At 36.4% G+C, this 11,511-nt stretch overlaps 1 protein-coding gene across 5 annotated transcripts in view; it reads left to right on the top strand.

Annotated features, from left to right (window-relative positions):
• Positions 1-11,511, top strand: part of ZEB2 (zinc finger E-box binding homeobox 2) — a 133,809-nt gene that overhangs the window by 91,712 nt on the left and 30,586 nt on the right. For all 5 annotated transcript variants that reach the window (XM_032594402.1, XM_032594404.1, XM_032594403.1 and 2 more), the window contains one exon: positions 1,877-1,948. In XM_032594402.1, coding sequence (XP_032450293.1) covers positions 1,877-1,948 — 72 coding nt within the window. The remainder of the gene's footprint in view (positions 1-1,876; positions 1,949-11,511) is intronic.

Here is an 11,511-nt window from a genome sequence, read left to right as displayed (position 1 = left end):
AGTGACACCATCTCAGTTGCATAATCTCTGGTAAAAGAAGGTTATAGCCAAAGTATTACCACAGAACGTGATACCCACAAGATGCCAACTACACATTTGTATAGCCGGCGTTTAATAATTTGGGAAGCAACCACCTACTGTAACTTCTCTTTACTTTTTCATAAGAAAATGACAATGAGGAAGGAAGTGCAGCAGAAATCTTGAACATTACCACTATTATGCAAAAAAAAAAAAAAATGCTGTTAACTGTTTTCCCCTCAGTGACTTGATCTCTCAGATGGAAAACTTATGATTGTTCTGACTCTTGGCTACCAGAAATCACATGAGATGAGCGAGGAAGAAACACACAAAAGCTATATTTATAGCCAGCACTGAACTTCTCAGAAATACCTTAATTTAATTCCTTCCAGAGACTGATAAAAATATCGGATGAGGGAGCCTTTCAACCGATCAATTATTACAATTGACAATACAATATGGCTGTATATTGAACTTCCAAATGTTTTATGCAAAACGTCCCTGCGAAAATATTCCTTAAATGAGAGAGAAGTCCAGGGCCAGAGACAAATGAAAGTGCTCCTACAGTTTAAACAAATACCATTCAAATCATCTGACTGTTATGGGTAGTAGCATTAAATAAGCATCTATTTATACATCTGTGTGTTTTACCTTAAAAGGCCCATGATTTTTTTTTAGTTCTGATAACATAAACAGAGAGGCTGCAGGATACAACTTGTAAAACATATATTTTAATTTTGCTGTAACATTTGCTAGAACCTGTTTTTCTACCAGATAATTATGACTAGAATGTGATAAGCAAAGAATGGTCAGGATAAATTTGGGAATTTGCAGAGTCCTATTTATAAAGTTTCTCTGGTTTTAAGTCAAATGACGATCAGAGAGATATTTATCCTGGATCGTGTTTGGTTCTCCTTAGCCTTGTTATTGTCAAAATACAATTTTTTAAAATCCGCGTTTAATTTACTGACTTGGAGGATTTTTGACTGTCAGCTGTCCTTCTCCGCCCTCTCACATACTCCATAATTTGGGAGGCAGAACATTCTAGAGCTCTCCCAGTTTGCAAACTCTCCCTAATTCAAAATATTGCCATTGTGGAAAACAACCTTTTATCACCTAGCATCTTCAAGCTCCGTGTTAACATAGTTTCATCTTCATCACCACATTGAGCTCTTGCTGCCCCTATACGTTTTTCCTCAGAAGATGACTGCAATTCTATACGGTAGCCTAAATGATAAGGAAGAAAGATATTTATGGAACGGTAGGGAAAAGCTCAAGGAAGGTATGTTTTAGGAGTTTATATAAAACAGTGAAACAGGTGTTTTCAAGACCTCTGGGATGTGTGTTTTATAAACCGGGAATTTCAAGTTTTGATATGTAGAATTAGGTTTTAAAAAGATATGCCTGCACAGATTGGCCCCCATCATAGCTCCTCCAAGAGGGGAGAAAGCATGAGATTCTGACTGGCCATGAGTCCTCCTGAGTTACCAGAGGCCCAGCAACTAGCATGCCTCTCCCTAAGTACAAACCCTTCGTTGCTTTCGACTCGTATGGAAAAAATAATATCTTTCCCCCTGTTTGTCCCGAGAGCTGCCACCAGAAGAAAAGCCCTTCGTTTGCCCCAAAGAAGCACCTCTGTTTTTCACAGCTTGCAGTAATGCTTAAAGTAAATAAGTTCTTGTGCAGCTAGCACTATTGGATTCATTCAATTGCCTGAACAAAGCTATTGTTTAGAGGTTTACAACAAGCCTTTTCTCTGTTTCCTTTAAAAGAATCTTCCTTGTTCCTGTGGTTGGCATGCTTAGTATAGTAAGCCTTTCTACAGTGTTCAAATGCTAATGATAATTTTCCCCCACAGAAGAAATGAAGGAAGACTATGACACTATGGGGCCGGAAGCCACGATCCAGACCGCAGTTAACAATGGTACAGGTAAGTTGTGTTTACCTTGCCAAGATCAAATTTGTCCTGTGTCATGTGGATTTGGTGAGTCAGGAAAAGAAACACTGGCCCCTCCATTTGGATCTCCATGACTTAACAATTAAGTCAGACATTACAAGTCTCTTGTTTTGTTTCAAATCAGAGTTCTCTTTTTTATTTTGTTATTTTATTTTATTTTATTTTATTTTATTTTATTCAGCAAATATATCTTTCATTCTTAAACCCCTGATTCACCTGTGAAAGTTGAGAAAACTGAACTGGATAAACATATTTTTTTCAAAGCATGAGTTGGGAAAATTTCTGGTAGTAATTTTTATTTTAAAAGGGTGCATAAATAATCTTAAAATTAGAATGTAATATGCCTCTTCTGGCCACCACTTGATATCAGTCATCGAGAATTCAAATGATATGCTGTAATTTAGATTGTAAATGTTTTTTTCAGGAAGACAAACCAAATTTCCATGTACATTCCTCACAAAAATTGATCATCTGACTTCCTTTTTATTCTCTCCTCACTGTTAATTCTCGGTACCTTCCACCTCCTCTAAATAATGTTTTCCAGGCAGAAGTTTTATAGAGAATTGACAATTTCACTTCTTTTTAATGAAGCTAAAAAAAAATTACAGTAAGAAAGCAGTAAGCAGTCTTTTCTTTTACTCTGCTCCTGCTGTGGAATGGGACTTCAGGACAGTTGTGACATTCCATGTTCCTCCCCCAAAACTGAACAGCGTCTTGCCTTGCATTCTCACGTCACCAGTGCAAATGTACATTGACTCACTACGTTTATCTCTCTTTTCCTGGATAAGGCTAATTATTTTTGGTGTTATAAACAATCCTTCACACTGCCATTACAAATATGAACCTAGTGCCCAGTCGAAGGTTATCTTCCAAAACAAAACAAAACAAAACAAAACAAAAATCACATAAGTATTTCCACTCAACTCACCAATGGGAAAAAAGTTACAGTTTTGAGAAGTTTTGAAATGTAAATAATTCAGACAATAGTCATATCTCCCTTGTGTTGATACACATCATAATAAACTGCTCATGCTGTGCTTCTAGTTAGAATGTTCTTATTAATAACTTACAAGGCACTAATTCACTTTCTTCGGTATAAAATAAGAGAAATAATGAACAACTGTAATGTTTCTTATATTTCAGCATGTCAATTTAAGGTACAAAAAATGAGACTGTGCACTATGGGATTACGAAAAAGGTATAGAATTAGGAAAGAGTAATCTTAGTGTTTAGGTATAACTCGGCAATAACTAGCTAGATTGTGACCTTGAGCAAGTCAGTTACCCTCTTTGGAACCCCGTTTTCCCACCTGAGAAATGAATTCCCCACCTGAAGCACACTAGCTGCTTCTTGAGAATATTTCTAGTTTCAATGTTCTCTGTTGCAGAGTATATAAATCATCATATAAAATAGAGACAAGACATAACAAATTCATATAAAAACATAATGATAAAGAGATACCATAAATTAGATACTTTCTATAATGCCCCAACTCATGGGATCAAAAATGGCTTCATGATTTTTTCAAAGATAAATGTCAAATTTCAACTTCAAGCGTGAATAAACACTAACTTTTATCAACTTTATAGACATTTGAATGACACAAATGTAAATTTATCCCACAAAGTGACTATTTACTAGCTGTTTTATACACTTGAAGTCTAAAGTGAGATTAATAAAAATGATTCCTGTTCAATAGAGTTAAAAATCAATTATGAATGTTCTTTTACCTGGCTTTAAGATCTCTTTTTCTGATGCTTACTTACTCTTCCTGAGAGTTCATATGTTTTCAGTCACTAAATAAATGAAAAAGTATTCACTGAGAATCTTCTATATATTCACGATTGGTGCGTGTGTGGTCGAAGATGGGCCAGGAAGTCTAAGACATGGTTATTATTTAATTTGGAAGATGAGACTAACACACAAGGAAGAAACAGAACAATAAGAAAAATATGTGATAAATGTGCAACAAATGGTAGGAACTATAATTATTTCAAATCATAAAAGTGGGGGGAATCTTACAGGATAAGTATTCAGAAAAAGCTCCATGACAGAGGGGAAATTTGAACTAAGTATATTTTCAGTGGTCATAGAGAAGTAAGGAAGGGCTTTCTAGCAGAAGAATATGTGAGCCAATAAAGGACACTGTGAAATCTATTCAGAGGATAGTGAGTAAATGGATTCACCTGAATCAGAGGGTCCTAGGAAGTGATTCATGGGAAGTGAAGCTGGACATTTAAGTTGAAGCCAGCTGGTGGAGAATGTAAAGCACCAGACCCAAGAGTTTATGTCATGTTATACTACCATGATTTCTGTGGGGGAAAACCAGACTTAACGAGACCAACTGGAAGTCATTGTAGTTACTCAGGTGTGAAGTGATAAAAAGCTTGACCTAGGGTGGTGACAGTGGTGAAATTAGCAGCATGGTTTCTTAACAAACAGTTGAATCTCTGGGTGATGGATTCAAAATGGCCTCAAGATTACACATCTTCATGTTTAGAACATGGGAATACTTGATTAAAAGATAAAAAGAAGGAGGATCCCATTTTGAGAAGACCTTAAGTTAGTCTTTAGACGTAAGTATCTTCATAGAAGAGTTATATATGGATGTGAATATGAGCATGCTCATTGGAAATGAGGAATTGAAACACAGGAAGTCAGGGCTAGAGATAGAGATTTGAGAGTGATGCAAATATATTCCGATAGTATTTACCATCATGGGACTATGAAACTAACAATTGAGAGTGTATTTATTGAAACAGCTAGAAAGATGAGGCCAGGGTTGCTGGTGGGTAGGGAGAAAAATCAAATTCATTGAAAGAAAAAAGATTAAGATAGAGAAAAATTAAACAGCCAGAAGGCAAAGAAAGATTCAAAAAGTAGAGAATGGTCAATTCAATCAAAAGATTCAAATAATTATATTTGAAAGAATGCTGAACAAATACATTGGACTTGCTAATTATGAATTTCCTGGTGACCTTCAGTTTATAACTCTGCCCTTTTAGAGAGTAAATATGTATTTCTTCACAACCGTAAGTTACTGCTTCTTTTCCCCAGAATCTTTTTGATTGCTAAATACATGGGGAATTGAAATAAGACATCTCTTCTGGTTGAAATTGCTTATTAATGGACCATCTCTTTGTCTCCACCCAAGTCCTACACGATCCAGCTATTGGCTGACCTTCTCTAGCCATCCCAATCTATAACGATATCTTCTTCCAGTAAATGCTCATAGAACAAAACACCTAAACTTGCCATAAATTCTGTAGTATGTTGTTAATTAATGTGCTGTCTTTTCCAAATTAGATTGCAAACTCCAAGAGCATGGATTGTTTCTTAGGCTACCACATTACCTATAAGAGAGCCTTAAAATTTTTTTTAAACTTTACTTTTCAATTTTATTTTTTAATTTTTCAAAATTTATTGTATCTATTTCTTAATGTACAAGGTTATATTAGTTTCAGGTGTACAATATAGTGATTCAACAATTCTATACATTATTCAATGCTCATCAAAATAAGTTCGCTCTTAATCCTCATTTATTTTACCCAACCACCCACCCACCCACCTCCCCTCTGGTAACCACCAGTTTGTCCTCTGTATTTGGAATGCCTTAAAATTAACAGGCTCTCAATAAATATATTTTTAATGAATAAATATGGAATTAATTTGATAGCAGATAGCCATTTTTCTTTTCTAATCAAAGCAGAATCAACAGATATTGGAATAGATCATTTTTTTAATGTTTATTTATTGGGGGGGTGGGGAAGGGAGGGGTAGAGGGAGAGGAAGACAGAATCTCAAGCAGGCTCCGCACTGTCACCACAGAGCCCAACACAGGGCTGGAACTCACAAACCATAAGACCATGACCCAAGTCAAAATCAAGAGTCGGCCACTCAACCAACTGAGTCACCCAGGCGCCCCTGGAATAGATACATTCTAAACAGGTTAAGCAAAGTTTCTGATAAAAAGTGTTGTTATTAATGGGAATAAGCTCTGAAGGAAAGACAAAGATAATGTGTCTAGTACTTTTCTCCGAATATTCAACACACAAATTTCATTCCCAACTAAAAGCAAGGAAAACACCTCTGAATTTTCTTCTCAGTTCTACATATCTATTAAATAGCAGAAATTAATTAAGTTCATATAGATGGATAGAAAGTCCTTTAAAATCTAAAAGTATCTTCGTCCTCGTATATTCTGCTGAGTTTAAAGCTGCAAGAAGCAATGGAAAGAGTTTAGTTGAATTCAATCAAGAACTCTAAAATTGAAAGCTATACTATAGAACAGTTTCTTAATTGTATTCTGATAGTTGAGGAAACCGTGAAAAGTGCCAAATAGCTAACTGATGGCAGATACGGAAAAAAAATCTAAATTACCTGACATAACCTTTCACTTCAGAAGGTTTTTTCACCACTCTGAGGAGCTGTCCTGATAGAAAATATGGTATCATCTTTGACTCTTACATGCTTTATCTAATTAGTCATTGGTTACTATCATAAATATCATATATCACTTTTATTTCTCCCCGTCGTTTTTTTTTTTCACTTCCCTGATTTAAATCCTCGTCTTTCCTTAGAACTATTATGACACCTTGTTAACAAGGCTCCATTTCAATTCCTAGTTTCTTTAATTCTTTCTTCACACTAACAAAGTTAGTAATAAGCTGTTTTCCTAATTCTGGGCAAGTGAATTTTCCTAATTCAGAGCAAGTGAATAATGGTAACTCATCTCCCACTCCACTTTGTACTCAACCTTGCCTGGCTCTCCACTGCTTTCAGACTGAGTTGGCATTTGAGTCGAACTGATATCCTCTTGATCCAACACCATCTTGCTTTACTACTACTTCCTGGTATATGCTTCAATTCTGAAGGACTGCTTACCATTTATACTCTTTTGCCTTTGCTTATGATTTTCCATCAACGTAGAAAGCTATTCATTCTTTTTAGTCTGACAGCATCATCTGCGTTCTTAAAAGCCACCTCTACCAGGAAGCCATCTTATAGTCTCCTACTCAAGATTAACTACTCCTTCCTTTGAGGGTCTTCTTTTAGAATGTATTAATTTTTCTCTCATACTTAGTCACCTGCAGGTATGTTTCTTCCCACTAGATTAAAAGCTACTTGAGGACAGAAATGGTAATGAAGTTTTGGTCACTTTCTTGCTACAGATCCTAGAATGGTCTAGGTCACAAAGAGTTTTTAAAAAAATTGAGGGAGTGAATGAGAGACAAACAACGCTTGGACTTCCCCTTCAGGTTTCCAGGTTGACATATTTTTGACACCTGACATGAAATAACCAACCAGACATTTTCATCTCTCATTATTCCAATCTCCCAAATGAGAAAGATTCAGTTACATTTGACTGGTGTCCAGCCTTCATGTCCTCCTCTATTTGCTCAGTCCACATTCATCCTATAACCCTTTTCTCATTGGTCAAACTTCCTTCTTAGAATCCTTAATTGCTTCTTAGTACCCAAAGGACAAAACCCACATTCTTCAGACCAGTATTAAGTGCCATCCATTTCATACCAACAGTGTTCTATTCTCATCAGACCAAATCTTTTGGTAATATCAACAGAGAATCACATTTATACCAACCTCTGAATCTCTGCCCATGCTATTCCTTGAGACCCTAATTTCTCGCTCCCTTTCCTCCAGTTATCCAAACTCTACCTACCCTTCTGTTCTTCAGGGCCAGTTCACATTCCATTTGCATAATGTGGTCATTCTTAAACACCCCAAACCACATCAATCTCTTCCTTCTCTGAAATTCCACAGCCCTCAAGTGGACACCAGTAATTCTAGCATGTTGAATTGTTCCCCTTTCTAATGTTTGCACCTATTTAGCCTAGTTAATTTTATGAAGGCAAGAGAATTCTTGAGCTGTAAAATGGGGGTATATTATCACGCCATCTACCTCATAGGATTGTTGAGGTAACTAAATAAATAATGTATATATTTGCCTTAGTAAAGGCCCCCAAAATATTTGCTTTAAGAAAAGGACTATTCCCTGTTTGCCTCAAAGTGCCCAGTACATCAGTGAACACATGGTACACGTTATGACTGGCATAATAAATGAGTGAATGAACGAACGAACGAATGAATGAGTATTTGGTGGAGAAGAAATGGACTCTGAGAAAGGAAGTCACAATATGGGAAAACATTCCTTGTGGAGGGGATTAAGTCCAGTATCTTCAGATAGTGACACCAGGATTCAAGTCCTGAAATCAACTTGTTAAAGGCAAAGAAGAACAATGTACAGTGTCACTATTTTTTTTTTTACAACCAAGTTAGATTAGCAGCACAGCAAAGTTGACTTATAACAACATGAAGCACCGCAAACCCTGACTTACATTAACAACTCTCTATATTGCATTTAATATTTCTACATTGGTTTTAATGTTTCAAAAATGAAAGAATTGTAGGCTTTAACACATAAGACAAAGAATGCCCTTTTGTAAAGAACCTTACATCTTCCATATTTTAATGAGATTCAAATTCAGAATAAAATTATTGTGTAGAATTTTCAAGAGTATGTGGGGGGAAAACCCACTATTTTCAAAGAAGATTAGAGAAACGGAAAAACTTAGGAGCATTATAAAGCCTACGTGCTAGTAGTAACAAGGATGTATCTTAGGTGCTTGGTGATCATTACCATTAACGCAGTTCCACGTGCATAGCAAGACCCAATAGGCCCCTGATGTTTTCCTCTTTGAATGTGTGTAAGTTATATTTATTCAGACAATCTAGTACTCTAGTTATAAAGGGCTATTAATAACCACCTGTGCCTTTTCTTCCTTTGCTGGGAAAAGAAAAGCACCTTACCACTTTCCATCTAGAAACTGGGTAAGGCCAATTTAGGTCTCCATTCTTAATCTTACATAACACAATAAAATTACTGTCCAAGAACTAACTGTGTTGACTCTAACTGTAGTCATTAAACATGCTTCCAATCTTTTAAGGATAATATAGGAATGCTTTTACCCATGAAAGGTAAATGTTGGTCTGGGATGCTCCAGATTAGTTTACAGTCAGATAAACATTTGAATTTTGTCTTTACCGATTACTACTTACATGAACTTGAGTGGAAAAAATTCATTTCTACATCAGTAAAGTGGAAACAATGATTCCCTATGTACAAAGTCTCACTGTAGGAACTAAATGGTATATTATTTTTGAAGTACCTAGTGCACTGCCTAATATATACTAGATGCTTACCCTGATTTGTTTATTTTGCCAGTTGGTTTGTATCTCCAGATAAGCTTTAAACCATTTTTATTCCCTAAGAAATAAATGGATGCTGAACCTCCCAATAACACTGGCTCCTCACTAACTTCTTCTCTAGAAAACTAAATTGCAATATTTAACAGATTTGTAATGGAGGGACTAACCAGTCAATTTTGAGAGCCTCTGCCCATTAAATTCCTTTGACAGCTTAGAAAACCAAGCAGACAAGCTGTAGGAAAGATGTCTTTTCACTGCTCCAACAATGCATTTGAGGTCAAAATATGAAGCTTAAGAAGGAATTGCTTAGTCTTCTATCTCATTTCATCTTTATCTAGCATCCTTTCTTAAATGTAGAAGAGGATGTACAACATTTGTGTATAATGATGAAATCTGTCAAAGACTTTTCTTGATCACTGACTAGCATCAGGAATTATATGTTGTTCTTCTTCCTGTCCTGAATGACAAACAAATAAACAAGTAATAAAATGTTTGTCACTTGTTAACCACTAAGATACCTACATTTATTCTTTTCCGTCAGGGTATTTGTTGTGTGCAGAATTTGAACTGAGGTTTGAGAAAGAAACTGTAAGTAAATAGAAGACATAGTTTGTGTTCTTAAGAAATGTCAAATCCTGGGGCGCCTGGCTGGCTCAGTCAGTACAACATGCAGCTCTTGATCTTGGGATTGTAAGTTGGAGCCCCACGTTGGGTGTAGAGATTACTTAGAAATAAAATCTTTTAAAAAAATCATAATGACATGAAAGCAAAATTTATAAATAAATCATTAATAGCCTCATTAGCTATTCAGATCAATAGTCACTTAGGGTGACCCTACGAAGTTTAAGACATTTTGTTAGACATCATGAAAAATACAATGAATAGTCACTGTCATTAAGGACTTACCTTCAACTGGGTGAATAAAACAGTGGTAGATGAACAGGAAATGTGTGTAAACTGCTTAGCACAATGTTAGACATAATAAATGTTCAGTCATTGCTAACCGTCATTATTATTGTTATTAATATTATAACAATATGTGGATTAAGCTGTTTTATTTGAAATGCAACAAGCTATGTAGGTTCAAGTGAAAGGTGTTAAATATTGCAGAGGGTTTTTGACAGTGTAGGGTCAAATATTGGAGACATGAGGATAGAGAGCCTTAGAAGACCATAAAATTCAGAGAACATTTTCGTCAGGAGAAAGGCTTGTTAAACATGGCTCTGTGCAGAAGAGAAGCATGGAGAAAGTTGAAAATGTAAAAGGAGACTGGGTAAAGGATGGAGTAAGTTATCAGTAGTTATGAGGAAGTAGCATTAGAGAGTAGTCTTGGCTGTGGGCAGAGGCACATCTTTTTTAGCAGTAGGTTCAAAAGAAAAGTGGAGAATGATTATAGAGATTCTGGTCGAATTTAAGGGTAGTTCAGAGAATTCACGTCATATGGGTTGTGTGCACTGTTTGAGGTAAGTAGGAAAAGAGATGATCAATTGACAGTAAGGAAAGGGAGTGGGGTTGGAATCTTGAAGAATGGAAATTTAGAGTAATTGCAGTGGACAGTGTATGGAGGTTCAATTCCCATCATAAAAGAATATCCCATTTGGATAACATGGACTGAAACAAGTCTGTATGATTATTTATGTTTCTTTAGACATTTTTGATACTCTAGGCAAGAACGGGGCTGGATTTTCCCTTGACAAGGCAAGAGTGACACGAAAAGAAGGGACAGGGATGGAAATGATTTCAAGCTCCAAGGTGAACTGAGGCAAGTAAAAGAAGACCCGGTGAAATGGACAGGAATACTGGTCATCACAAGGAAGGACCTGCATCCAGGGAGTGAGGAACTGAACGATGGGGAAGGGCAGAAGGTTGAAATCTTCTGGTTTGTAGGGATAGAATCGTCCCGGGATGAGCTCCACACCAAAGTGTGACCATCCCTGTTGTTAAAGAGCCTCAAAGCCCTGTGAAGCCGGGATCCCCCTGGACTATTTGTTGAGCCATGAAGTTTCCCAGAATGATAGTAATGGCAGCCTGGGGTAAATACAACCAGGGGACAAGTATCATCTTACCTAAGCTATGCAAGTAGCGTCCTAAACCATGATGGCAAAAATGGATTTAGAGCTTCAGAAAATTGCAGTTACAACTGGAGGTTTTTTGAGGGTAGAGGTTGTTTGCTCTGCTCCAAATTCCCTCTAAATGGGCACAGTGTTCATACAACCTTGATGGTTGACAGACAGGTTGTTTGTTGAATTAATGAATAAGTGAGCAAAACCAACAAACGGACAGAAAATTAATAACATAGGAACATTGGT

The sequence above is a fragment of the Lynx canadensis genome, chromosome C1, assembly GCF_007474595.2.
Source record: "Lynx canadensis isolate LIC74 chromosome C1, mLynCan4.pri.v2, whole genome shotgun sequence".
NCBI classification, from domain to species: Eukaryota; Metazoa; Chordata; class Mammalia; order Carnivora; family Felidae; genus Lynx; species Lynx canadensis.
Note: the sequence above shows the minus strand (reverse complement) of the source record. Positions and strands in the feature narration are given on the sequence as shown.